The sequence below is a fragment of the Drosophila sulfurigaster genome, chromosome 3 (assembly GCF_023558435.1).
Source record: "Drosophila sulfurigaster albostrigata strain 15112-1811.04 chromosome 3, ASM2355843v2, whole genome shotgun sequence".
In the NCBI taxonomy this organism is placed as follows: Eukaryota; Metazoa; Arthropoda; class Insecta; order Diptera; family Drosophilidae; genus Drosophila; species Drosophila sulfurigaster.
Window position 1 is genome coordinate 43324603 of NC_084883.1, and position 26731 is coordinate 43351333.

Sequence of the window (26731 nt, forward strand, 5' to 3'; positions counted from 1 at the left end):
TATTATTATTATTATTATTATTATTATTATTATTATTATTATTATTATTATTATTATTATTATTATTATTATTATTATTATTATTATTATTATTATTATTATTATTATTATTATTATTATTATTATTATTATTATATTATATTATACAGCTCTCCTATTTTTTAATTTAAGTTTGAATATTTTTGAATAAATACTATTATTGAAAAATAGTAAATGCCTTTTCAACTCTTTTACTTAAACCTATGTATTCCTTTCTTATATATATGGAATGCAAGCAAAATAATATAATATAAAATACCCATTCAATATTTGTATATATATATTTAAAAAATTTCAAGTTGTTTACAAATTAAATGACTATCGCTTCAGTGTCTATGGTATCGAGTAGTTTTGTGATTCTACTCGAGTCCAAAAGTAACCGATGTGCAAAGTGCTCGTTACTTTTATGGACGCGTATACATAGTTTTTCTCAGCGGAGAAATTGTGTGCTGGTAAATTTGTGTAAACTTTTGCAATTGCATTCGCAACAAAAGGCAGCAAGTCGGAGCAAAATGAATGAGGGGAGTGAATACTCCATACACTCGATATGCCGCGTATGCCTAAATCATCTGCGCAACGATGCCGTCTACGATCTATTCATGGTCCCAGGTCTGGCCAAAAAGTTGTGTGTGTGCACTTCGCTGTCCGTGGAACAACACGATGGATTCCCCAAAAACCTTTGCACCTCTTGCTACACAAAGCTCAACGATTTGCATGGCTTTCAAAAGATGTGCGTGGACTCAGTGCAAAAGTTTCAGGATATGGTAGCAAATAATTATTTCACTCCCGTCGGCATCTCGGATATTAATCAAATCGACAATGTTGATGTTCTCAATATTGCGCCACCCGAAAATGAAATGGAGGAGGATCGCATTAACTTTGATCCTCTATTGAATACGAAAATTGAAATAATCGAGAATGAAGACGATGTCTTCAAAATGCTTGAAGATGTGGACAAAGATGTCGAAGATGTAGAAAAAGGACAAGGAATCATCAAGTGAAAGTGAAGCGGAAAATGACGAAGAGGATGCCGACTTTGATGCGAATAGCAGCGAGTCTGAGGACGCAGCGCCTCTATCACGATTGCGTGGCAACACCCGAGCCAGCAAGGCCAAGGGACGCAAGGCTGCCGCTTCTAACACCCGCGACGACGATGACGATGAATCCTCCAGCTCTGAGTCGTCGGATGACGACGATAGGCCCAGCACGAAATCCAAACGCAAACGCATTCCAGCTGGCGAACGGGATCGACATAAACTCATCGATTGTCACATTTGTCATCAGAAGTTCAAAAAAGGCCATTCGATACGAGGAGCACATGAAGCACCATAACGATCTGTTGCCATTCCAGTGCACGGTAGAGTCGTGCAAGAAGGGCTTCACCACAGCCGGTGGCCTGCGCCTGCACATGGACCATGCGCACTCCGAGTTCTCCGAAGTACACGCCTGCACCTTTGAGGGATGCGACAAGACATTCCCCCGCTCCGTTTTGCTAACGTTTCACATGAAGAAGGTCCATAAGGTGGCCAAACCGGATGTGAAGCGACACGCGTGCACTGAATGCGAGAAGGTCTTCCGCTGTCCCACCGCACTCAAGAAGCACATGTACAAGCACACGGGTGAGGAGCTGCCCTTTGCATGCGAAATCTGCGGCAAACGATTCCACATACACAGCGTGCTCCGCGATCATCTGCTGCGTCACGCGGGTGTCAAGAATCATGTGTGTCCGTATTGTGGAGTGGGCAAGACAACGCGACAGGAGTGGAACAAACACATCTTGACGCACACCCGCGAGAAACAGTTCCAGTGCCGGCAGTGTGATCATGCCTCGCATAACAAACAGGCGTTATCCAATCACGTCAAGGTGGTGCACATGAAGATCAAGAACTTCGCCTGCCAATACTGTGGCAAGACCTTTGGGAAGTCGCATGCATGCAAGATCCATGAAAGGTTACATACTGGCGAGAACTGTTGCGAGTGCAAGATCTGTGGTAAGATCTTCCTCTTCGAGAAACGTCTCACTAAGCACTTGCAGATCCACGAGAAACGAGATATTCCACCCCCAGCTACGGCGACGGCTGTTAAGCCGCCCGGCGAAGGCGATGGCCAAAACAATGTAAATCTCGGTCAGGGTGGCGAGCAGCAGAGTCATTTGGCAGAGCCAATGGATGTGAAGCCCATACCGGTGATACCACCCAAGCCGAAGCCATCGCATCGTGTGGAACGCGTGGACATCTCTCAACTGGCGGGCACCTCGGTCAATCCCATATCATCGGTGTCGGTGCCTTCGTGGTCGCCGCAGGTGAACTTCACTAAGAAGGAAGGTCAGCACATTTGTCCGGGCTGTGGGCGTGGCTTCAATCATATTGGTAATATGAAGTTGCACTACAAGATCATACACGAGAAGGTCAAGGATTTCGCCTGTCGCTATTGTCCCAAACGCTTTGCCAAGGCTCAATACTTGCGCAATCATGAGTACATCCATACTGGCGAGAAACCATTCGAGTGTAAGATCTGTGGCAAACACTTCAGGCAGGAGCAGGTGCTTAAGACGCATCTGAAGGTGCACGATAAACCACCAAAGCCACCGAAGGAAAAGAAGCCGCCAAAGCCATCAGTTAGCAAGGCCAAGGGATTAAAGGTTGAGCTCAACAAAAAACAACCAAAGATTCATGAGGAATACCAGGATCCAGCGGCAGAGCGAGCAGCGGCCACAGCTGCGCTGCTCGCCCAGCAGATCGAGGAGAATGAGGCAAAGCGAAAGCAGGAGGAGGCGAATCGTAAAATACAGGAAGCCGCATGTGAGCAGCTGAATCGATTGCAAAAGCAAATACAAAGTGAAAAGGGCTCCTATGATAGCTATTACGGTCAGAAGGCTGAAGCTGAGGGCATTGACCCGGATGGTCTCAAATTAGATCACGTGTAAAATGGGTTACGGTCAGAATAAGATTCACGAAATGAAGATGTAGTAAGTGCAAAGAAAGAAACAAACAAGAAAAAATGCTTTATGTATAACTTCTTTTAGCTTGTCCCTGTCGATTTAAGAACCCCCGCCCCCAAACCATATGATCTATGAGCGAGTCCCTCAAATAAATGTGGCTTCATACATATATACATAAAATACATAGAGTACACATCTGTAAACCCCTCAATCAACTTAATCCTTAATCATTTAATTATATATTAAATATTAATTACATTGTACGTGTTGTATCTACATACATACAAACTATATACTTAATCTCTACAAATCCGAATTCAGTCTAGCATCCTTAATCCTGACAAGGAATGGAAAGAAGTTCCCAGCTGTCTCGGAATAAACAAATACTTATTGGTCGATGCAATTCTAATAACGAAACTTTCAAGTTATTAAGTTTAAGCATAATCAAAATAACAACAACAATGGATTATTATGATTATTGTCTAAGAAAATATATATTATCGTATATACAAATACATATATACCATATACATATATAGTAACTACGTTGTCTTTCCACTCTAAATTCTTATGAGGTTGCTTCTCCCACTCAAGACCTCCTTTATTTACATATAGTGCACGTACACACACGCACGCTTGCAGTTGCATGCTTTTGTGGGTGTGTGTGAGCATTTGAATACCTAAGGGTGAGTAGAATGAGTAGTAAGTATAACTATCGATATGCACCGAAAGTAGCCGATTATTTTAAAACGCATATTTGTTTTTTAAATTTCTTTACATAATTCCAAATCCAAAATCTTTGCTGGAGCAATTATATATTGGCTGTTTACAATTTATAAAAATAAACATATAAAAACAGTTAGTAGTTAGGCAAATTCTTCCGTCACTAAAACTGTGTGACCAAATTGGTATATTTTGCGAAAACACAAGTATATTTCCAAATTGGTGTTGTGGTCACGCTGCCTGCTGCTGCTTCTTCTAGCGCGAATAGTTTTTCTTCGTAAAAATAAATAATATTTTGATTTAGTACGCCAACAATACGGTAGTCACAAAATGAATGAAGGGGGGAGTGGATACTCCATACACACAATATGCCGCATCTGCTTAAACCTCCTGCAAAACGATGTCGCCTACGATTTATTTCTGGTTCCGGGTCTGGCCAAAAAGTTGTGTGTGTGCACTTCGCTAGCCGTAGAGCAACACGACGGCTTCCCTATGAATCTGTGCACACAATGCTTTAGCCGGCTCAATGATCTGCATGACTTCCAGAAGCTGTGCGTGGACTCGGTGCAACGCTTTCAGCAGATGGTGGCCAACAATTTCTTTGGAGTAACAGCAACAACAGCAGCAGCTGCAACACCGCTCAATCACATCGATAACTTTGATGTGCTGAATGTGGCTGGAGGAGCACAAGATGGGGAATTGGCTGGAGAGGAGGAGGATCGCATTAACTATGATCCGCTGCTCAATCACAAAATGGAGATCATTGAGAACGAGGAGGATGTGTTTAAAATGCTCGAACATGTCGATAAAGAGGCTGAAGAGGTTGAGAAGGAAGTCAAGGACGATGTAGACGATCAGACGGCGGGCATTATGCAAATGTTTGATGACGGCGGCGATGATGATGATGACGATGGTGTTTCTTCTGCCGATGATCACGATGTGGACTTTGAGCCCAACAGCAGCGATGCTGACGATGATATGCCGCTGGCACAACGTCTGCGAGGGAACAAAATGAGTTCGCAAAAGCAAATTGAAGATGTGGAGGATGAGGGCAGCTCCGAGTCGGATGAGGAGGCTGTCAAGTCGAAGACGAAACGCAAGCGAATTCCGGCGGCTGAGCGGCATCTGCATCGCATCATCGACTGTCACATCTGTCATCAGAAGTTCAAGAAGGCCATACGCTACGAGGAGCACATGAAGCACCACAACGATCTGCTTCCCTTCCAATGCAAAGTGGAGAGTTGCCGCAAGGGCTTCACCACAGCTGGCGGTCTGCGACTGCATGTGGATCATGCCCACACGGAGTTGTCCGAGGTGCATGCGTGCAGCGTTGAGGGCTGCGGCAAAACGTTTCCGCGCATACGTCTGCTCACCTTCCACATGAAAAAGGTGCACAATATTTCGAAAGCGGCAGCGCCGCCTCGTGATTATCCTTGCACCGAATGTGAGAAGATCTTCCGTTGTCCTATGGCGCTGAAAAAGCACATGTATAAGCACGATGGCAAGGAGCTTCCGTTTCCCTGCAACATTTGTGGCAAACGCTTTGTGATCAACAGCGCGCTCAAGGATCATCTGATGCGGCATGCGGGCATCAAGAACTATGTGTGTCCCTATTGTGGCGTGGGTAAGACCACGCGACAGGAGTGGAACACACACATTCTGACACACACGCAGGAGAAGAAGTTCAAGTGCCATATCTGTGAGCATGCCTCGCACAACAAACAGAGTCTGGCCAATCACATAAAGATTGTGCACGAGAAGATCAAGAACTATGCGTGCCAATATTGTGGCAAGACCTTTGGCAAGTCGCATGCCTGCAAGATCCATGAGATGACGCACACTGGGGAGAAGCGTTGCGAGTGCAAGGTGTGTGGCAAAAAGTTCCTCTATCCAAAGAGCCTGACGAAGCATCTGAAGACGCACGAGAAGCGCGTGTTGCGGGCCATGGAAACGTATCGTCAGCGTCAGGTGGAACTGGGCGAAGGTGCTACAGCAGGAACAGCAGCCACAGAGAGCACGGACATCGCCGAAGTAGTTGGCTCACAAGCCCACAATCCCGCGGACGTCGTTGTCGATGGGCTGATGTCGCAAAATGCTGCTGATGAACTGTTGAAAGTGTGCGCCGAATCGGTGGCCACAATACCCAAGGATCCACGTCGTGTGCAACGTGTGGACATTTCACAGCTGGCTGGCACCGCTGTCAATCCCATACCCTCAGTTTCGGTGCCGTCGTGGTCACCTCAAGTCAACTTCACCAAGAAGGAAGGCAAACACATTTGTCCGGGTTGCGGTCAAGGCTTCAATAACATTGGCAACATGAAACGTCACTATAAGATCATACACGAGAAGGTGAAGGATTTTGCCTGTCGTTTTTGTCCGAAGCGTTTCGCCAAGGCGCAAACGCTGCGACACCACGAATGGATTCATACGGGCGAAAAGCCCTTTGAGTGCAAAACGTGTGGCACACACTTCCGCCAGGAGACGGCGCTGAAGCGACATCAGCGCACGCACGAGAATCGCCCACCTGTCATTTCATCCAAGTTCTATGCGGCACGCGAGGAATTGGAGGAGCAGGAGCGCATGAAACGTGAGGCGCGTCGCAAGGCGGATGCGAAGCGTAAAGAGATTGCCGAGGCGGCTAAGGAACAGCTGTCGTCGCTGCACAAACTGGAGGCAACCGACAAGAATCTGCACTCGTACGACGAGTATCAAGAGGCAGCTGCGGAGCGTGCGGCTGCCTCGGCGGAGCTGCAGGCACAGCAGTACGAGGAGAACGAGGTGAAGCGGCGAGCGGACATGGAGCGCCGCAAGATCCAAGAAGCGGCGTACGAGCAGCTGCAGAAACTGCAGCAGCAGCAGGAGATCGAGAAGGCGCAAAGCTCCTACGATGGCTACTATGCGCAAAAGGCGCATGCCGAAGGCACCTCAATCGATGACCTCAAGATTGATCATGTGTGATAAGATTTTGGAAATGTTTATCATCGATAAAAGCAATAATTTTTGCATCCTTATAGTTAGCTAGCATTACTCTTAAATCTAAGTACAACACATAGATATACAAAATACAAATACAGTATGTATGTATATGATATGTCGCAGCATCATTATTTTTGGCAGACATCGTATAAGCACAGCGAGTTTCGGTTTCACACACGCTCTAAACGCAACTGCCTGCGTTATTCGTTCTTCATGCTGTGCTTTCCACCGAACCACACTCGACGACAGCGACACTACGCTGTAGTCATCCGCTAAAACGGATGATGCCAACTGCAACTGCAACTACGCAGTCTTAATGTGCCGACATATGTATATACATATCGAAATAGTCAATCATTATTGTAGTCTAATCTGTTTGCTTAAGCGTAAAGAGATCCTTGAGGCTGTCCAAAGTCATGTTATCCAGATCCCAGTGCGTGGACAATGTGGATCTGTCGTCGGCAGATTTAATAAGCGTCATAATATTCTCCTCGATTGTGCCATTGACGATGAAGCGATGCACTGTTGTCGGCCTACAAAAGAAGAAAGTATCGTCGAATTTTAATTTGATTTTATTGAATGCTGAGTTGTTGCTCTTACTTCGTCTGGCCAAAACGATGCACACGTCCTATTGCTTGCAACTCCTCGCCAGGTGTCAGTATGGGCTCGACCAGAAACACATGCGTCGCTTCAATCAAGTTTAATCCTTTGGAGCCACGCGACAGTGGCATCAGCATGCAGGTAATCTTTAGCTCGGCTTGCTAAAGAATGGAATAGAGGAAAAATTATCACATATTTAAATATTAAAGACATATTTAAAATTTAAGGATAAGGATATTTAAATATTAAGGATAAGTTCAGCAACTTGGTTGTTGTTTGATTAATCTTGCGTCTGCTGTGAGATTACTAAAAATCCTTTCTTATTTGAAAATGTTAACTGAACTTCCTAAGGTTGCCCACCTTGAACTCATCGATGTCGCGATTGGTGAACTTGTTGCGATACTTGATGCCATTCATTTGCAGTGCGCTGGCAATATGATTCAGTATCGTTGCCCATTGCGAGAAGATCAATATCTTTTGCTCAGCGTCTTCGGCTTGAATCTTTTGCACCTGCTCCACAATATACACAATTTTCGTGGAGAAGTCGCCAATGATTTTGGGACGATTTACGCCTTTTCTTACGGAATAATACAGTCTGCAAAAATAAACAATTTAATTGAGAACACTTTTACTATCGATTGCCACTTACTGTGGTGAATCTTGGCGGCAGATGGGACATTTTATCTTCCTTCCAAATTTACTCCGCATTGTGTCCAGACATTCTTGGCATAGGTAATGACCGCATGACAACATCACATACTGCAAGTAGAATTAGAATTATTCTTCAATTTGATAAGAGTATTGATATATTTACGCGATCATCGTCCAGAGTTTGGCAAATGGGACAAGGTTTATCGCCCGCATCGTCTTTTAAATGCTTCAGGTACTTAAGGCGTCCCGATAGCCGCACAAAATTGAGCTGCGCCTCCTCAATATTCGCCATATTGAACTCGGTTTGCTCTTCCAGTTGATATGGTAAAATGCGAAAGTTCGATTGCTCCTCGGGATTCTCGGTAAGCAGTATGCGCATTTTGCACATATCCAGCTCATCAAAGGCTTTGATCACGTACTCTGCCTCAATCCAATACTTGATTTGTAGCTTCTCCAGGCTCTGCATGCAGTCCAGCTGCTCCAATTTATTTTTACACTCTGTCTTCCATTCCGCAAACTCATGTCTGCCACGCAAATAACCAAAAACAACTGCAAAAGAAGTTTCCTAGGTTATTTTTTAATTATAGAATATTTGAATTAATGACGCTGACCTCTGATGAGCATAATTTCCATGCTTGAATTTTCGGAGCCATCTGTTATGGTGCCCTCCTTGCCTAGCTCCTTGTCAAATAGCAGACACTCAAACTTGTTTACAGTATCATGTATTTTACACAACGAACAATGTCGTTTTTTGCGAGGATCTTGTCTTTTTTCACCAGCTGGTTTGTCCTCCTGTTAGATAAATTTAGCATTAGTAAATATTTCACAAGACTAGCACAGAAATAATCTAAAGAGGATACACCTGGTTTGCGTAAGCATAGGTTGAAATACATGCTAACTTTAACTTAACGAAGAATTGGATTTTGGAATTTTGAGAAATTTCTTATTGCATTATTAATATTGCAGCCTTACAACTTTTAGCGTTTGTGTTAAAGTCAGTAATTACCAAGAATTATTTATAAATAAAGGGTTAACTAAATATTTATGAGACTTACCATAATATCCGCCAAGTGGCAATCAGAGACCACTTTGATGAACTGATTGGCGTCCGCGGAGAGAGCGACACCTTCTCTGACAGCACCACAAGCTTGGAGCAGCATACGCTTCAGAAACTTAAAGTCTTTGCGCAATTGTTTGTGCTGTTTTTCCAAGCGGTCATGCCAGTTGTGCAGTATATAGATTAATCCCGTGACTGAGTTCACGTCCTGCAGTTTTTCACTGGAAATATTTTGCCTAAAGAACTCCTCGCCAATCTTATGCCAAACAGCTGTGTGCCAATTGTCGCTGATGTTGACCACGGTGGCAAACAGTTGCACAATGCTTGACGAGAATTGCTGCTGCAACTTATCTAGTTCCTCCAGCTTTGCTTCATAGGCTGCCTCGGCTGCCAGCAGCACAACAATCTTCTCTTCCAGGAACTTACGCTCCAAGCTGTTCAATTTGAGGCGATACGCGGCGAGCTCTTCCTCGCTGGGCTTGTCGTCGTCGGCAGCAAATTCAGAAGCCGATAGCAGATTGTGCAGCGCATGGATTTGCAGCAGGCTGTCCACGCTATAAAGAAGATATATCAAATTAATATTTGCAATTGAATTAATGCATTTTTGTTGTTGTTTACGTGATGTTGTCATCGTTGTAGTCCTTGGCTAGCTGCAGCACCTGTTTGTAGTTGTGCATCGCTTCTTTATGCTGCTTGAGAATAAAGTGTATGGCCGCCAGACCGTTGTACGAAGATGCCCAAGTGCGCAGCTCTCGCTTGCACTGCATCTCATTGTTGGTCTTGAGATGCACCAGCAAATCCTGTGGATTCAAATAATTGGTGGTCGCAACATTCTTATTGATCACCACGGGCACCGAACAAGTTTTGCGTATGCGCAAAAATGGCTGCAACATGCTGCGTAGCAGTTGTGGAGAAATTGAAGCCAATCTTGAACTGGACGTATTGGGATTGTACTTGGTGTGCTTGGCAACGGCTTCCAGAAAGAGTTCAGTGCACTTAAAGTGCTCCTCGCGGTAGTACAACGATTCCACATTGCTCAGCGCGAGGCGATGCACCAGCTCGGTTTGCGGTGGTATGCCCAGTTCATGCTCCACTTTCGACTTGCAGGTGCGCCACATGCAATGCTGCAGCAACTCCAATAGCGGTTCAGCTTTGTGCTTGAGCAAAAACGAATTTGCCACCGTGTGCCAGGCATCTTGAGGCTCACAAGCCTCGTGGAAGCCCACGAATTTCAGCAGCGGCGCCAAATCATCAATGGTCTTTTGAATCGGCGTGCCAGTGACAGCCCAACGATTCACCGCGGGCAGCTGGCTGACCATCTCCGCCGCCTGCGATGTGCTGCTCTCCACCATCTGCGCTTCGTCCAAGCATACGCGCCACCAGTTGACCATCAAGAGCGGAGAACTGGGACGCATATAGCGCTGCTCGTAGCGCATTTCGCGATCGCTTGTATTTCGCGGCGTATGGTGTATCTCGTGGCCCAGAATGCGATAATCGGTCAGCACAATATCATACTGCGCCAGCTCCAAGGGACTGTACCAGACACCCGCATGCAAACCGGGATACAGCAGCACCTTGAGTGTGCCGTCCACATGCTTACTAATCTCTTGATGCCACTGTGTCTTAATCTCACTGGGTGACACTATGATGGTAGCACGTGATTCCACTAGCTGTGCCTGGGGCATGCTCATCAATTCGGTCCAACAATTGGGACACACATAGTCGCTATGGCTGTCTTTGATGCACTGCTGATGCTGCCACAGCTGGCACAGCGTGCACTTGACCAGAAGCTTAGTCGCTGATTGTTCGATGCAAATGCAGTGTACTTTAGGTGCCAAGCAGCGACGCTTGAGGGGCACAGCATCAATTGCTTCCTCCAAGCTGACGTTCCAATAAGTGTTATCCACATGCTGCTTCGGATTTAGCAGCAGCGTTGCTAGTAGCTCCACGGTTTTGCCTAAACCCATTTCGTCGGCAAGTATGCCACCTGGTGGCAATCTCACATTTGGCAGTAACTCTTCCTCCTTATCGCATTCATAGAACTGCAGGCAATAGTTGTGCTTCCAGACTTTATGCTTGCCATCGTTGGCATGGCATATTGTAAAATTGGCAGGAAATACATTGGGCTGGCATTCACGGCTAAGCATCCAGCTGACCGTGCGTTGTTGATACCCTCGCAACTGCGATTTGAAACAACTTGGCAGTGAAACAGTTGGCGGCTTCTCCTTCTCCTCGTTTGCGGCCGACTCTTGGTGTTTGCAGTACAGTGCATTGTAGAGCTGTGTGGTCACATAGCTCTTTAGTTCGCGCTGTTGTTCATGCTGCTCCTGCATCACTTGGAACTCCAGCGTGGGTGCATAATTGATGAATATTAACGGGAATAACTCTGAAGCCAACTGCAAGTCATGTTGATTTGCTGAGTGAAACGTTGATGCTGCTATCTGCTGCAAGACGACCGTTGAATCCAATATTTTGAACTGTAGCTTTTTGGTGCGTATTTTGGCAACTGCAAAAGCACCCGGTTGTGACGAAAAGGATTTAAATTTAAATGTAACTAAATCTTACTTACAGTTTGTCATGATTGAAATCAATTCGTTTGCATTTGGCGCCAGAGATTCCATGATGCGCCATTGTCTTTTGTTGTATATAAACAAAGAGTCTTGCTCGTTGTCCGAGCACTCCCGCGCCAATTCACACAGCACAATGGCCATATTTCTAAATACTAATTAAACATAAATGCAAAATACATCCACTTTTGTACAAGGAAGAAACAACCGCGTAGTGTTGGCGGACAGTGTGACCCCATGCTGTATTTTAAAATATGCCAGTTGCAGCGATAAGCCATTATCGATAGGCAGTCTGCTCGATGACCTTAGTTGCAAGCAAAAGCATGTTAATTCCTATACTATAGAAGATATTTCCTTTAATATAACTTTAAATAATTTTAAAAATTTAAATTTCTTGTAAATACAACAAATTTTGTAAGCCAAATGTAATATTACATATTTGCGCAATGCGGTATTATTGTGCTTAGCGTATGCTGCCACATTATCAAAATAAAAATAAATAAACCAAGGCACGCGATTGCAATTTTTTGTGTTTGTATTGTTTTCCTGTTTTGTCAACATTATTTTAGATGAACGCGGTGATAGCGCTATGTCACTTTTGCGAGGCGCACGGTCCCTGCGCCATATTTTGTACGCAAACGCTGCGTGACACTAAAATCGAGGACCTTGTAAACTTGGAGCAACCACAACAACCAGGACAAAAGACCTGCTCGGCGTGCAACTATACGCTGGGGCGCAACAACAATAATGCCATATACAGCAAGGACACCGAAAGCGGTGCCACATTCGTCAGCACTAAAGTGGCCACACTGCAGGAGGTGGCGAATCTTGTCAAGCAGGCGGCCGTTCGCAGTCTCAGCTGCGAGATCAACACAAATAAGGACAACAACGATGGCGACGGCGGTTTCGTGTTCTTTGGTGACTCCACACGCGGTCACATACTCAGTCACACATTTCGCGTCAGTGATCTTCAAGCGCGCGGCTACTATCAACTATTCTCAATCATTGTGCTGATGAAGGACAAGTATTTTCTGCTTAACACCAAACCATTTTTGGCCGAACATATTCGTAAAATCTCTATAGAGCTTCAGGCGGGGGCTCAACGCACCAAGGCCGCCGAGGAGCTGAACTATTCGGCACGCCAGCGACGTCTGTCGGGTGCACAATTTCTGATGCCCACACCGCGTTCCTTGCTGGAGCTAACAGGAGAGGAGCATGTGTTTGCCCAGTTGCATTCGCATTTCGCTTGGATACTGCTGGCTGGTTCACGCTTTCTCACCGAGCACATCACATTCGGTAATCTGCCGTGGTTACCCCCACAGAGCAGCGGACGCCCGCCTGCACAGCGTCTCACATACAACAGCTCCACGTTGCCCATGATACAAATGTACGAAGATGATCCCGAACAGGAGGGTTTCTTCTCGCTGCGACACATCAAGAAAGTTGTACACAAAGACGATTTTGCTACCATTTGCTATTGTGCATTGACGGGTGTCAAGATCATTGTGCGTGGCGCACCCGAAAGAACTGTGCTTTTTATGATGTGCCTGAAGAAGCTGCTTCCCGATCCCATGCATCAACTGATGCGCATCGATGCACAGCATCAGCATTCCATTAGCTCCGAATACAAAATCATTTCGGTGTCCAATGACATTGCTGTGCCCATGGCAAGCAGTTCAGTGTTTCGCATTGATTTCCTGGACAAGCATGTGAATGGCAACGATATTGTGTCCGTTAAGTGGCCCGGGGAATTGCCCAGAAAGCGTAAGTAAAGTTGTGGTCATTACTTTTTAACAATTAATCCAAGTTCTTGCTTTGACAGTGCCTGATCTCTTGGTGAAGCTGTTGAAGGCGGTCAAAGCTGTCGAAGAGAAAACGTTTACGGAGCTGGTGCTCAACAAGCAGACCAAAGTGCTCATCGAAGAGTGGAAGAAGTGAGTGACAATAGTCATCTAAAAGTTAGCCTTGATATTTATAGTTCTTTTTCGATTCCACAGCAAAGTAATCTGCCTTAACCAAGCCAAGTCCGGGAGTGTGCAGGCCAAGTTGAAGAAGGTATTGGGCGTGCAGCCCCAGGATCAGTCGCTTATCAATTACTGGAGCACACACTTGCATTAGGATCAAGTATTTTTTTAGTTGTGTATATATTGAAATGGTATTGTTCACTTTTTGGAATAAAAATTCTTTATTGCCCCGAAGAGCGCAACGATTTCCATGATCTTAACCGAAAAAGTGACGTCTATATAAGGTGTTTGTTCCACTAGAGGTCACCGCTTACTTCTTGTAACCGCAGCTGGAACGACGACCACGAGCACGCTCAAACTTGCGTCCCTTGGAGCGCACATATGGGCGAGTATGCGAGTGTGGCACACCAGGAGCCTTGCCGAAGTGCTTGCAGGCGGTACGGGCAGTGCGTCTGCCTTGCAGCAACAGGGTGTTCTTGCCGGTGGGCGAACGGAGAGCCAACTGATCGAAGGTCAGCACTTCACCGCCAGCCTTAAGAATGCGCTCGCGAGCCGTCTGGGTGACATGGAGAGCACAGACAGCCAACTTGGGCACGACCAGGAGACGGGCATCGTCGGTGACGGTGCCAACGACAACAATGGTCGACTCTGGCTGGTTGGCGGCCTTGGCGAAACGAGCGATGCGCTGCAGCGATAGTGGTGGCCTATTGATTTTGCTCATAAACAAGCGCTTCAGGATGATGCGGTTGAACTTCTTGTTCGTGCGACGTTGCAGGAAGCGGTACAGCTACAACACAAAAACGGGGGCAAATTAACACACTTTTCACACTTGTATATCACACATGTATTTTACCTTAACGAGCAAACGCAGGTAAACATCCTGAGATTTGGGTTCGGTTCTGCGAACCTTGCGATCGTACTTGTGGTTGATATCAATACCCTGTAAGATACGAGACACGAAATATTATTTTAAACTCTTTAGTTGTCGCGCACTGTGTCATCATTTTGCAATGCTAGTGCATATTTTCCATAAACATTTAAGATGTTTACAAATTTTATTTCTTGATAGCTTAAAATTTCTTGCGTCGTACCATTTCGGCGACCGGAAAAAGAAAGAGACGAGATTGACGTTTAGGGATGGACAATATATCGATTCATCGCAACAACAAGTATGTTTTCCGTACGATATTTTTCGATATCGTCGTAGTCTTGTTGCGAACTTATCCAATTAGTAAAATTGTCAACAAAATTGGGCTTGCGAACGTAAACTTTTTTAATTCAACTCTTTTCCTTACCATTTAGCTTAAAAAAATATTTTGTTTTTTGAGACTGCCAATAAGCAATCGAGTACCACACTATCGTGAGTTGCTCGTGTACAATTGACAGTTACGCAGGGATGCATAAATATTGACTGCACCGTGTTAACACTTCGTTTTACAGCACTACGACAATGGCAGCGGTGAATTTACGTAAAGGTTTTTTTATGCTGCCCCGTAATGTAAGTAAATAAATTAAATATTAAATGACACCAACATCAACATTAATCAAACACATAATTTATAGCTGGTGGTTAGCCAACAGCGTAGCTATGCCGCCGCCAAACAAACAAAGACCAACACACTCGCTGCTGTAGCTGAATCCATCTCAGCCAAGGGGTAAAAATAAACAACTGAATTATTATCATGTAATAAAGTTTTATATTTTTGTAGATTTTTGCGCCCTAACAAGCCCTATGCTCCAGTTCAGGATGCTGCCGAACGTGTACGCGCTGTTGCCACCAAATTGCAGTTGAGCAACGGCGGCGATCAACGAAAATTCTCCGATTTAAGTGAGAAATTCAAGTTTTTGTCGGCCTGCTTCGAGGAACTGCAGCATTCTGTGCCCAATTCCCAAGTGCATGAGCTGACCACAGTGGGTGATGTGGTTGCTTTCTATCAACAGTCTGTAGACACTACTGTACCGCTGGATGCACTAAAACGTATTGAGTTACCAGAGAATTTGCACATACAATATGAATATTTGCGTTTCAACCCGGCAACGGATACGAAATTCAATGGAAAAACAGCGTTCCCCAAGAGCTCAACCCTGGTTACAGGACTGAAGTACCGAGGCAAATACGAGGGACATGAGGCTAAGCGTTCGTGGCCTTAGTTTTAATTGTTAATCCTAATGCAGTTAATAAAAGTGTTATGTTCTAAAGATATTGTGAAATGGTTTCCAAAAGTTCTGGGTTGTAAATGCTTTCCAGCGCCTTCAACACGCGACTATCGCTCAACAATTCCATAAGACGCACATCGGCCTTGGCGTCCTCGAAGCTGTTGTACATGAGATCGTTGTTGATTTCGGTGACTGCCGGTTTATTCAAAATACTGAGTATCTTCTTTTGTAGCTCCATTTCGGGATCGGTCTCCTGATGCTTAACCAGGCGAGCCTTTGCATCGCCCAATTCCCGTCTCAGCTGCAGCTCATGCTGCTCCTGCAGATACTTAATTATGCATTCGTATTGCAAACCCGTTAATGGGCGACAATTAGCCAGCATTTCAATGAGTTTCTGCATGGACTCGGGATGCCGTAGTGTGTTGCTACTGACGGCAGCATCTCGTTGCTTCTTCGTACGAAAATCACTGGCTATCAGTTGAATAGCGTCTTCCAGCGGCATATTGCGGTGCTCGGCGGGCACACCGTACAGAATATTAACCGTAAGGCTTTTGTGGAGCTCATTTTGAGGCGTTACCCGCACCGCATAGAGGCAACCGCGGGCGGAGATGTTGCTGAGCACTTGGCCCAGCATCACATCCTCGTTGGGGAAGAGGACATCCACACGCATGCCGGCCAACGTCAAGCGTTCTTCAATGAATTCCGCATATTTGCTGTTAACATAAAACTCGTATCAATGTCAAATCAAAAAAAACATCGATTAGAGGTACTTACGTATTCTCCCGATTGACCACAATGATCTCGCAGTCATTGATGGGCACCGCAGTTGCTGCAGCAGCCGCTGACATCATAATGCCACCTTGCACAGCCATGGGAACTTGTCCAGCTCCGATGTCACCGACTGTATTCAAATTATTGCCAATTGCTTGGTTGGCTACCGGCGCTTTTGGTTTTTGACTGGCGTTGCGTACAATTAATGTTTTCGATTTAAATGTGGATTTGTTGAGAGCCTCCGCACATTTATTGGCTGTCTCCTCGTCTTCGAATTGCACAAAACCAAAATTCTTTTGCACCAACGAACCCAAAACTGTTCCGTACGAATGACAAATACTCTCAAGTTCCTTGCGTGTACATCGCGGTAGATTGCCGAAATAAACACGATTCTTTATCAATGCTGGATCTTGAGCAATGTTATAACCGGGTGTAGCCGGATCACTCTGAGCTGCCATTTAAATAAGTACAACAACTTTGTATTAAGCAGCCGAGAATCACAAAAAATACGTAAACAACTGATAAGTATCGTTGTTAATGCGGCATTAATGCTGCAATCGTTTGTACTGCTATCGATTGCTTTCCATAACAGCGATAGACGTCTGTTAAGTAACATGCGATCTAGCACAGGGTGAGTGCTTTGGCGGTATTCGTCTTGCTTCAAACTGGCAATACTCGTGCAAAGTTTGCATAGCTTTAGTTTTGGTTATTCAGATTTTCATTTGTTAAGATAACTATTTTGGAAATAATGCATAATCAACAACAAACTGGTAACAAACTCGTTGTAAGAACTTAACAGAAATGATATCAGAGGTCATAGCCCTGACACTGGTCATTATTACAGTATCTACATTTTTGGATCAAGATTGACGTATCGATATATAAAAAACTCACAGATATCGATGTAGCCAACAACCTCTCACCTCTAAGAATAACCGCCAAAATATTAACCGCTATGGCAAAAAAAAACGAAAAAGAAGCATCGTAAACCAAATTTTATTGCGGAGTGAAAAATTTTGAAATGAATTTAAATAGTGCAAGTGAAATGTGAAGTGAAAATTATGCGTGTATTAGAAATCCAGCGCCATTATGCACATCGTGCACGGCATGCTCAAGTTCAAGTTCAGGCTTCTTCTTGGGAATATAAGGATTGTGTTCCGGGTCGGCGTTCAAACTAAGGTAAAAATATTTCAATTATATTCATTAGAAAATAGTATTCGTGTGATTGCCAACTCACTGATAGAGGCTGGTGGCTTCCTCGCACTTCACATTGTACCACCAGTCGCAGGCGAATTCCTTCTGATTGAATATTGTGCCGTTGGTGCACAAGAATGAAGCACCCTGGTGACCCTCGCGTCCATCGTGACAAACGTGATAGGCCTGGCAGCCAGTCTCTACGTTGGCATACATGCCCGGCACAGCGGGCACGTTGTGGCAACTGAATTGCGTGTGCGGCACTTCGTGATAGATCGGATAATCGACTCCGGCCACACCGGGTATTTTATTCAAATCCTGTTTGTCCTCGTGGCGTGGTGCATGATGCTCCGATTGCGGTGGATTATACAGGTGTCCAAATTTCTACAGGTACACACAACGTAAACATATCAAATGTTGCAGATGTTGCATAATAGTGGAGCCGCGTGCTTCAACCGGTTCCACCACACAGACTCCCCGCTTATGATTAGCAAACAATTAAACATGTGTGTACAATGTGTAATGCTGTTATACGCGCATATGTGTGTTATACTAGTGTGTATGTGTGTGAGTTTTATACGATCAATTGCATGTTACAATTTTTGGGTCAAAAGTGAACGTCGTATGCTCTCGCTCTCGCTCTCACTGCCACGCGTTAAGTGGAGAGTTGGGCGGGGTGGAGATTGCGTATCTCCCAGTGACTAATTAAAAGTGCTGCCCCCTCAACATCATCACCATCATCGACTGACTGATTGACTGTCATAACTCACCTGCACTTCAATGGCCAACGCAACGCCAAGCAGCAACAACAACGTTGCCAGCATCCTCAGCAGCGCAGAGCTGTTGTTGTTCAGCATCGACATCTTTAACGATTTTGGGTTGTATTTGCTCTTTTTTTTTTTCTCTCAATTTATTTGATTTGATTTGGAGTTGGATCAACCGTCTGCGTTCGGTCGAAAAATCGCACTGAAACTGAAGTGCAGTTTTTTCCAAGCGCGCCATCCACTTGAGACGCAGACGCCGTTGCCATTGCTGTTACCATTGCTGTTGCCATCGTCGCGTGCTTGTCGTGCAAGCTTTCAAGGGTAGCGTCTAACGGTAAGCGGTTGCTTCGGCTCTCGTCGTCATCGTCGTGTGCGCCAGCGCAACTTTCGATTTTGTGTTTGGTGGAAGCTGCTTTGGCAAAGAGCTTTTGGCTTATGCGATTACTTTTCGCTGTGCCGCCTAATTATTAAAGTTCCAAAACTGAAAACACAAACCTTAGGCAAAACGATGTTAAGTCCGACCATAAAACTCGTAATCTCATGCATATGAAAGCAGATACGATTATTGCATGGATGGGAAAGTAAAATGCAATATGCTTTATTTTGCAAGCAACAAATTGTCTGGGCTTTACAAATATCTGTAAGTCATACTATGTAGTGCTTAAAGTAACAAGTAAGAATTGGATAGTCGACGTTGCTCGACTGTGAGATACCCGGAACTCTTAAGAGTGTCCCATACACTTTATGATATGGTGGTCATCAAATTGAAAAATAAAGTAAGTTCTATTCTCAAAATTAATATAAGTGAAATTTTGGAGATTTATATTTCGTTATGCAATTATTATTATTATTACAATTTCCAAAATTTTGAAAAGTCAATTTAGTATTATAATTAAGAAGTCATTTTCAATTACTTTCCATAATATTTAATATACGTTATAGTCGCAAAAGATACAGTAAAGTATTTAAGAAATGAAATTCTTCAACAAGTTAATGGGTCACTAAATTAATTTGTAAATTGAGCTTTCTATTGGGAACTATTTAAAAAGACTTTTCTAATATCTGTAATACAGATTTTTGAAAGAACGAACAGACAGACAAAGACAAATGTTGGTCCATTAATTGGGTGAAGTCAGTGGAGTCAGTTAAAACTTATTCTCTTATGAGTGCCGGGTATAAAAATAGGCTATAATTGCAAAGAAATATGATAGTTTGTGATTGCGTATAAGAAATAGGTGTGTACTAAAATTAGACCTTATTAAATACTCATATGCATAATAATAACTAATACTTTTGCATTGCGGGATTCAAGTGAAGTTTGCTAAGCAAATCATCAAATTCGCTGTAGAGCTGCAAAAAAAAACAAAAACACAAGAGAGTTCAACGATATCATTAATAAATATCTTTAGTTATGCCCGAGTGAGTTGGAGAGCTGTGAACTTACATGAGTCTTGCCATAACTATCCACATAGGTCTTGCTGCCTCCGGAGGTTTTCTTGAACGCGGGCAGCGCTGGACCATGCAGAAGATTCACGTTTTGATAGGACTGCGCCTTGGATGCACTGCTAACGGCATGACTCTTGCCCACCGTGGGCGCTAGTTCCAGAAAATTGGGCACTGCACCAGCCACATAAATATACATTTATATGTAGTACATATGTAGTATGAACACACTTTACTCACCTTTCTTGGGCTGCAATTTCACCTGATTGAGCAACGGATTGTGCAGCTGCAACTGGCGATAGGTGGGCAATGCATGCTTTGGTGCCACCAACACATACGGACGACCCACGGCCTGTGGATACAGATAAGTGGTCTCCACGGTGGGCACTTGTCTGTAATGGTAGCGACCTTCTCGTGGCGTATAACGTCCATCTGAGCTCAGGGCAATGTGATAAACGGTGCGCATGCTCTTATCATAATACTGATAGACCTGCATGTAGAAGAAGGTATATAAAGTTGTGGGTGGTCTTTGAGTACTTCAAATGTCATTATCGTGCCAAGAGAATTGCGTCATAATTGTGTGTTAAATAGATGATTAGATAGCAGAAATGGGAGTAAGCACTTTTTCATAACGGAAAGTAAAAGTAAAAACGAAAGTTTTATGAGTGTTGCTACTTGTTACTGTTAAATAAATAAATGTGTTTAGTTTTGTGGAGATGTAATAGGTAGATAAATAATTTAAGAATTAGTTACTATTAAGAAAATAAATGTGGTTAGATTTGTGGAAATAGAATGGGTAAATAAATAAATAATTTAAGAATTAGTTACTAAACAGTAATATTTATTGTTTTTATCATAAGGGATTTAAATTTGTTCCTTTTTATTTTGAGGTGTTTGTTATTTAAATTGAGTGAATATTTCTACAGAGTATAAGTTCTATATCATAAAACGACATCGGAATAGATTGTGTATGATATTATATTATAATTCTAAAAATATAGACCGCAAATTGACAGATTGACAGTATAATAAGCTGTATGTCGTAAAAATAATTCGAAATTCATTATATGCAATTATTACAACTTATTATAATGTCAATCTGTTAATTTTCAGCCTCTATAATCAGAAAACTTTGTAGAATTATAATATAATATGTATTTACAAAAAGATGTGATTAGAGGGACTGAAAATTGACAGATTGGCTTCCTTTCCTCTAATGTTTATGGAAGTGGTAGTGATTATTTAATATAATAAAGAGAGGACAATTTTATGAAACCATTTTTAGAATAAATATGTGGAAAACTTTCTTGAAAATTTGGCTGTAGAACAAGAAATTCAATATCTTACAAATGTAATCAACAGCAGAAACTATGTTTGCAAATAATACTTAGTTTCTTTTGTTTTTTCTTCATACTTTTGCCTTGCACAAATAGCAATTTTCGTTGAAGAAAATGACTTGTTTAATTTTGTATTATTACAATAATTTATAATACAAAAAATATGTTCTTCTTTAACTTTATTGAATAGCAATATATTATATAAGAAACGAACAAGCAAAAGTTCGGTAAAAAAAAAGAAAAATATAATGGATATGTATAAAAGTTAGTATGATATAAAAACAGTTAGCTATGAACTAAGGTAGTAATATTATGGTTATATTTTTATAAACAAGAACAAATGTTAAGATTTTGTTGAACAAAAAGTAATCAAATTAAATAGATATGTTAAACTTTAATTTTATACTACTAAGAGATATTAAGGCACTTTTAAAGTTTGTGCTGAGTCTACTCTTAACAAATAAATAAAAGCAATAAAAAATTTCAATTAGTCAAGTCATTAAAATGAGATAGTCATGCATAGTTTTGTAGAGCAGTTAAATGCAGTAGTAGTTTCGACTATTTGCCACTCACCTGTGGACTCCGTTGCTGGGGCACAATGCCATCGGGTATGGAGATGCCCTCCTTTTGCAGACGATTGAGATAGAGGCGATCGGTCTCGAAGGCAGTGTCTGGTATCTTGCCACCCGCATGTGGCAGCACTTGCTCGCGATAGATTTGGCGTTTCTTAAATTGGTTTTTTCGCAACGATTATTTATGGCTACCAAATATAAATTCTATGGTATTACTATGATTTACACACCTTGTGGTGGCGTTCCGGATTTGTCATCAGCGGCTCATCGGCGAATGCAGCGTAGCTCAGGCAAAGCAGAACAACTAATTTTAAGATATATGGCGACATTATGTATGTAAATAATTGTATATGTATATGTGGATTTAACTGCGATCAATTTCAAAGGAATTTCAAGCGAAAGGTCAACGTGAGACACTTGTCGAGTTGACAGATGTGTAGTTCTCAGCAAACAAGTGTTAGCAACTCGGTACACAAATCCACATTTCAAACATTTTTCAAAAGCGCCAAAATAATTGCAACACACACACTAATACACCAAGACACGAGAACTGATACCGCAATTCAATGACGAGCTAAAAAGAATCTTTGACTGTCAATTGATGTGTTCGAAGTTCGAACTGCGTTATGCGGTGGCGTTGTGGCCGCGTCGACGGTGCCAAACATAATGAATGCAAATGCACAAAACCAAAACCAAAGCCAAAGCCCGCTGATCTCTGTCGGCTGTCGGCTGCCCGGTGTGCCAGGTGCCCTCTGCTGTTGCTGTTGCTGCTGCTTCAGTTTCAGCTGCTGCTGCCTCTGCCTCTGCCGCCGACGACAACTTCGACAGCGACAGCGACAGCAAGAGCAACAGCAACAGCTTTGAATACTTTCAGCAAGCTGCTAGCGCATCACGTGGTAACTTGGCACGACACTCATCATCACCATCATCATCATCGTCGTCATCGGCATCCTCAGCAACATCATCATCATGTTGTTGCTGCCATAATCTGAAGATTGCCCAAAATCGAGAGAGGCAAATTCATAGGAGTTAGTGATCTAGTCGGTTATACTAGCCAGGCAAATATGCTAGAAAAGAATTTATTTATTTAAAAAAATCATAGTTATCTAATCGGTTATACTAGCCAGGGAAATATGCTAGAAAAGAATATTTTGATATCTGAATTCACTTTAAGAATTTGGAATTAAGAATTCAGTTTAAAAACCATAGCAACTCTTTAATTATTTGTTTTAAGAATTTGTTAAAACTATACAAAAAATAGGAAGTAAGGATTTGGGTTATAAAACCATTGGCTAAACTTTAAGAAAACTTTCATTTATTTATTGAAAGTAAGTCAATTACAATTTACTTTGAGAAATTTTTGTGTGCTTACAGCTACACTTCAAATGGGATACCACATCATTTATGAACAAAATCCCTAGTTATAAACGATCTTCAACAACAAATCTAACAAAATACCCCAAAAAGAAAAATCCATTAAATTCACTTTATGAATTTATTATGACTTTTCTTAAACCTCTAATAGCCAGCAGTGTGTTAAAGAACTTATCATACAATTCATCTGAATTATATAAACATATTATATTTGATATTTGATTATTGCCAATTAGAGGGCTAAAATGATAAGTAGATTATAAACGCTGTTATAAATTTCTCAAAATATTAGAGGGTAAATACATATAAAGTGTTCAAAAATGATTGTATTTGCAAATTTTATTTAAAGCGATATAAGTTTTAAAGTAATTCAGAATTAAGACTGTTGATCTTACCTAAAATAGGTTTATAAATTGCATAATTTATTCCACAAGCTAAGGAATCCTTTGAGTTTATCCGCAAGAGAATTAATTTTTCTTTGCGTAATTATATAATTGGTAATATAATTTATTATGTAGATAAAAAGTTGTATAACCCAGCATTATTGCACGGAGAAATCCTTTTTATACTGAAAATACCCAATATTTCTGCTGTTGCAAATTTCAGCATACCTTTTGCATCTGAAGTGCTACAGGGTATCTATGTTTGCAATCCGTCAAACGTTTCCGCTTGCTTTTACTTTAAAGCTCAAATGCAAAATTAGTTATCATTTAATATTTTGCGCTTCATTTGTAAACATATTTGCTAAAGTGGCATGCAAAACAACAAGAAAACGAAATCAAATTTAAATAAAAATAAAAATAAACACACTCGAACATTTAGGCCACAAGTAATTAATTAATCGCGATGTTGTTAACTTGACCAAGTTGGCTCTTAGTGGGCATTTGACTGATCGATGGATGCGCTACTTCACTTGCAGCATTCAATATCTTTGTTACGAGTATGCATGATAATCACAATGCTTTTCAATTCCTTTTTATTTCCTTTTGCTTTTCAACAAGGCAATTTTGTAGTCAATCGCATTTTATTTATCTATTTTTGCCCCTCACTTGAAAGTGAATGTTATTGTTGTTGTTATTGTTGTTGCTGTTCATGTTGTTGCTCATGTTTTGTTGTCTTTTGTCTTTGTTGTTGTTTTTTGGGTCTTTTGTTTTTGTGTTTAGTTTGATTCGCTTGTTGATTGCGCTTCAGTTAACAATTTATTATAATGTCTTTTTGCATTTATTGATTGTTTTTGTTATCATCATAAATATTTGTGTAATTTTTTTTGAAGGGTTTCTTTTTCTTCTCATTTTTGTTGTATATTTTTTTTGATTTTTGTTGATGGCTCTCAGAAATATGTTGTTCGATGGCGTTGCTTGGACCTTGAATGAGGCTTGTGAAAGCGAATTAAGTTTTGGCGACTAATCCGCATTGGCCATATGATCTGGTATGCATAACTACTAAGCAAAGCGAATCGTTTGCGATATTCCCACGACGCTGCACTTAATATTCCGATAGCATATGAGGTGTCAAAAGTATATCAAGCATTTGTGGGGGAAAGTCACATTTGACGATGGGCTCGATAAGAATGCTTGACGAGCATTTCAAATGCCAACACACACACAGTACAGACAATAAATAGTGTTACATAGACAATTTACAAATGTGGTATTGGATTACACAAACGAAAAAACAGAAAAAGATTACAAAACCACAAATGAATCGGGTCAGCTTCTGGTCTGATCTTCTGGCCTGACCTTGGATTCTGAGTTGAAATCAAGATGCCCAAGCTAGAGTTAACTGATGATGACAATCAAGAGATTAATTATTTTAAATCACCGTCGACCTTGTTTACAGTCTCCATCTCCATCTCTAAGTTTCGAGTACTGCTCTGGGCAAATTGGATGCTGCACTCAATTGGTAGCAAGTCATCTTTTTGTGGTCGACGAAACCATTGTTAACCATAATGTTAACCCTATCGCCTCTAGTTTTGTGGTTGCTTGTCACGCGCTAATTGCTTCGCTGGGTTTCCTGGAGGCTCTCTCTCTCTCGCGACTCCAATAACCTCTCTTCGATTACAAATTTGTAACGGTTTCGAGTCAAGGATTTTTCAACAGACATTCCCACGTCTGCAGCCTTTCCAAAACTGAAAAAAACTGTCACAAATACAATATGAAATGCCAAATATCGCGAGATGGCCTCAAGAGCACATTGACTTGCATCTTGGCTTGGCTACAAATTGGCCCACGGTCTATGGACCACAATGGGCAGGTTCAATTGCCTCGGGCCAAAACGCAGCAGCAGCAGCAACTGGCCTGTATTTATTTTTGTATAGTATTTATTGTCTGTGCCATTTGCCAATCAGACATTGTGTGGGCCGCAATTGTGTATTTGCGGGCATTTAATGCCAATTAACGCACGATTTTCGATTATTGCCTTATTTCTTTGTTTGCCATTTGCTATAACGATGACCACGTGCTGACTTCAAGTCGGTAGCAAAATAAATAATAACTAAGCCGGATTGATAGTGTTTCAAATACCCTTCAGTCATTTGTATAGGATGATAAACAAATTGTGTGAACCTAATATAATATAGAAAGTAATTTTATTCAATTTATATTCTTTTTTTTTTTAAAGGTTCAAAGAATCTCGTTATTATTTATTTATTTGTATTTGTAATTTGGACTTATTAGCTATTCAGCTTTATTAGTTATGGAGATCTAGGTGTTTAAGTATATGGACAGACGGACAGATGGATGGATATTATTATATAGTCACTCTGTTCAACAAGAAGCGAATATGCTTGAAGAATACATTTATTATTTATTTATTTTTATTTGTAATTTAGAAATAATTCCTAGAATATGCTTGCAAACATTTTTAAAGAATGGATTTATTGTTTATTTATTTTATTTGTAATTTAGAAATAATTCCTAGACTCAAAAGACCTTGCTTAGATACTATGTTTATTTCTTGGATTTCTGTTTGGATATGGTAACGAGGGCTATTGTTATACCTAACTTGATTTGTGTAGCATTCTTGTAACTTGTAACCTTAATAGTTTTAGAGATGTATCTGCTTATGTAGACGGACAGACAGACAGACGGATAAAAATATCTAGAGTATCTCGGGTCAAGAAGATTCGAAGATGCATTAAACATTTGCAGCCCGCATTAAATGAATATACCCATTTCAATCCTTAGCTATTGGGTATAGAAAAACACGCGTTCAACACAAATCATTATGCTTGCCAATTGATCAAGTGGCAATTGATCAATTACAAGGCTGTATCGCAATGCAAGAGTGTCAATTGAACCGGTTCAAGCTGTTCTTGCAGTAAAAAAATGACCATTTCTTCATTGAATAAACTTGTTCCGAGATCCGCTTCCGCTCAAAGTTCGCACAGTTGAAAACGTTTGTGAAATCACAATCGCAATAAAACACATTTTCATTTATTTTACATTCCTTTTTTTTATTCGTATGCTATTTCGGGGTTGTCCTAACACTTTGCTGTTAACACTTTTCAAAAAGTAAACAATTATATCAATCTTAAAATGGACAATCTTCGATAAAGATAATACAATATATATATCTTCAAAACTGAACAATTGACAGCTGT

General features: G+C 41.8%; 9 protein-coding genes across 10 annotated transcripts; 4 read left to right on the forward strand and 5 right to left on the reverse strand.

The window, feature by feature from the left end:
* Positions 1–423: 423 nt before the first annotated feature.
* On the forward strand, positions 424–3522 carry LOC133842697 (zinc finger protein 433-like). Its single transcript, XM_062275897.1, is given in 4 exon segments — positions 424–1018; positions 1020–1329; positions 1331–3007; positions 3065–3522. Coding segments are annotated over 3 exon segments (2412 nt in total). The 5' UTR covers positions 424–551; the 3' UTR covers positions 2966–3007; positions 3065–3522.
* Positions 3523–3914: 392 nt separating this feature from the next.
* Positions 3915–6846, forward strand: LOC133842695 (zinc finger protein 91-like). Its single transcript, XM_062275896.1, has one exon. It carries the CDS (start codon positions 4034–4036, stop codon positions 6659–6661), a length of 2628 nt encoding a protein of 875 aa, XP_062131880.1. The 5' UTR covers positions 3915–4033; the 3' UTR covers positions 6662–6846.
* A 132-nt stretch (positions 6847–6978) lies between these two features.
* Positions 6979–11936, reverse strand: LOC133842698 (E3 ubiquitin-protein ligase SHPRH). The gene is made up of 9 exons (XM_062275898.1): positions 11557–11936; positions 9606–11493; positions 8986–9541; positions 8542–8722; positions 8094–8479; positions 7929–8038; positions 7640–7874; positions 7280–7440; positions 6979–7212 (listed from the first exon to the last, which is right to left on the reverse strand). The coding sequence occupies exons 1-9, from the start codon at positions 11696–11698 to the stop codon at positions 7047–7049; spliced, it is 3825 nt and encodes a 1274-aa protein (XP_062131882.1). The 5' UTR covers positions 11699–11936; the 3' UTR covers positions 6979–7046.
* An 83-nt stretch (positions 11937–12019) lies between these two features.
* Positions 12020–14270, forward strand: LOC133842700 (folliculin). The gene is made up of 3 exons (XM_062275906.1): positions 12020–13318; positions 13377–13488; positions 13552–14270. The coding sequence occupies exons 1-3, from the start codon at positions 12124–12126 to the stop codon at positions 13670–13672; spliced, it is 1428 nt and encodes a 475-aa protein (XP_062131890.1). The 5' UTR covers positions 12020–12123; the 3' UTR covers positions 13673–14270.
* On the reverse strand, positions 13721–14834 carry LOC133842706 (large ribosomal subunit protein eL18). 2 transcript variants are annotated; one of them, XM_062275914.1, is made up of 3 exons: positions 14814–14834; positions 14372–14458; positions 13721–14305 (listed from the first exon to the last, which is right to left on the reverse strand). In XM_062275914.1, exons 1-3 carry the CDS (start codon positions 14814–14816, stop codon positions 13829–13831), a joined length of 567 nt encoding a protein of 188 aa, XP_062131898.1. In that variant the 5' UTR covers positions 14817–14834; the 3' UTR covers positions 13721–13828. The 2 variants fall into 2 exon arrangements, with proteins under 2 accessions (XP_062131898.1, XP_062131897.1); XM_062275913.1 differs by lacking the exon at positions 14814–14834 and adding an exon at positions 14610–14661.
* Positions 14835–14855: 21 nt separating this feature from the next.
* On the forward strand, positions 14856–15717 carry LOC133842705 (large ribosomal subunit protein mL50). The gene is made up of 3 exons (XM_062275912.1): positions 14856–15016; positions 15082–15173; positions 15228–15717. Exons 1-3 carry the CDS (start codon positions 14969–14971, stop codon positions 15667–15669), a joined length of 582 nt encoding a protein of 193 aa, XP_062131896.1. The 5' UTR covers positions 14856–14968; the 3' UTR covers positions 15670–15717.
* On the reverse strand, positions 15245–16987 carry LOC133842702 (nuclear receptor coactivator 5). Its single transcript, XM_062275908.1, has 2 exons — positions 16450–16987; positions 15245–16388 (listed from the first exon to the last, which is right to left on the reverse strand). Exons 1-2 carry the CDS (start codon positions 16902–16904, stop codon positions 15713–15715), a joined length of 1131 nt encoding a protein of 376 aa, XP_062131892.1. The 5' UTR covers positions 16905–16987; the 3' UTR covers positions 15245–15712.
* A 439-nt stretch (positions 16988–17426) lies between these two features.
* LOC133842707 (uncharacterized) lies at positions 17427–18932 on the reverse strand. Its single transcript, XM_062275915.1, has 3 exons — positions 18411–18932; positions 17684–18024; positions 17427–17620 (listed from the first exon to the last, which is right to left on the reverse strand). The coding sequence occupies exons 1-3, from the start codon at positions 18501–18503 to the stop codon at positions 17506–17508; spliced, it is 549 nt and encodes a 182-aa protein (XP_062131899.1). The 5' UTR covers positions 18504–18932; the 3' UTR covers positions 17427–17505.
* A 612-nt stretch (positions 18933–19544) lies between these two features.
* Positions 19545–22824, reverse strand: LOC133842704 (uncharacterized). The gene is made up of 5 exons (XM_062275911.1): positions 21987–22824; positions 21758–21910; positions 20088–20337; positions 19849–20021; positions 19545–19754 (listed from the first exon to the last, which is right to left on the reverse strand). The coding sequence occupies exons 1-5, from the start codon at positions 22083–22085 to the stop codon at positions 19689–19691; spliced, it is 741 nt and encodes a 246-aa protein (XP_062131895.1). The 5' UTR covers positions 22086–22824; the 3' UTR covers positions 19545–19688.
* Between the last annotated feature and the right edge of the window lie 3907 nt (positions 22825–26731).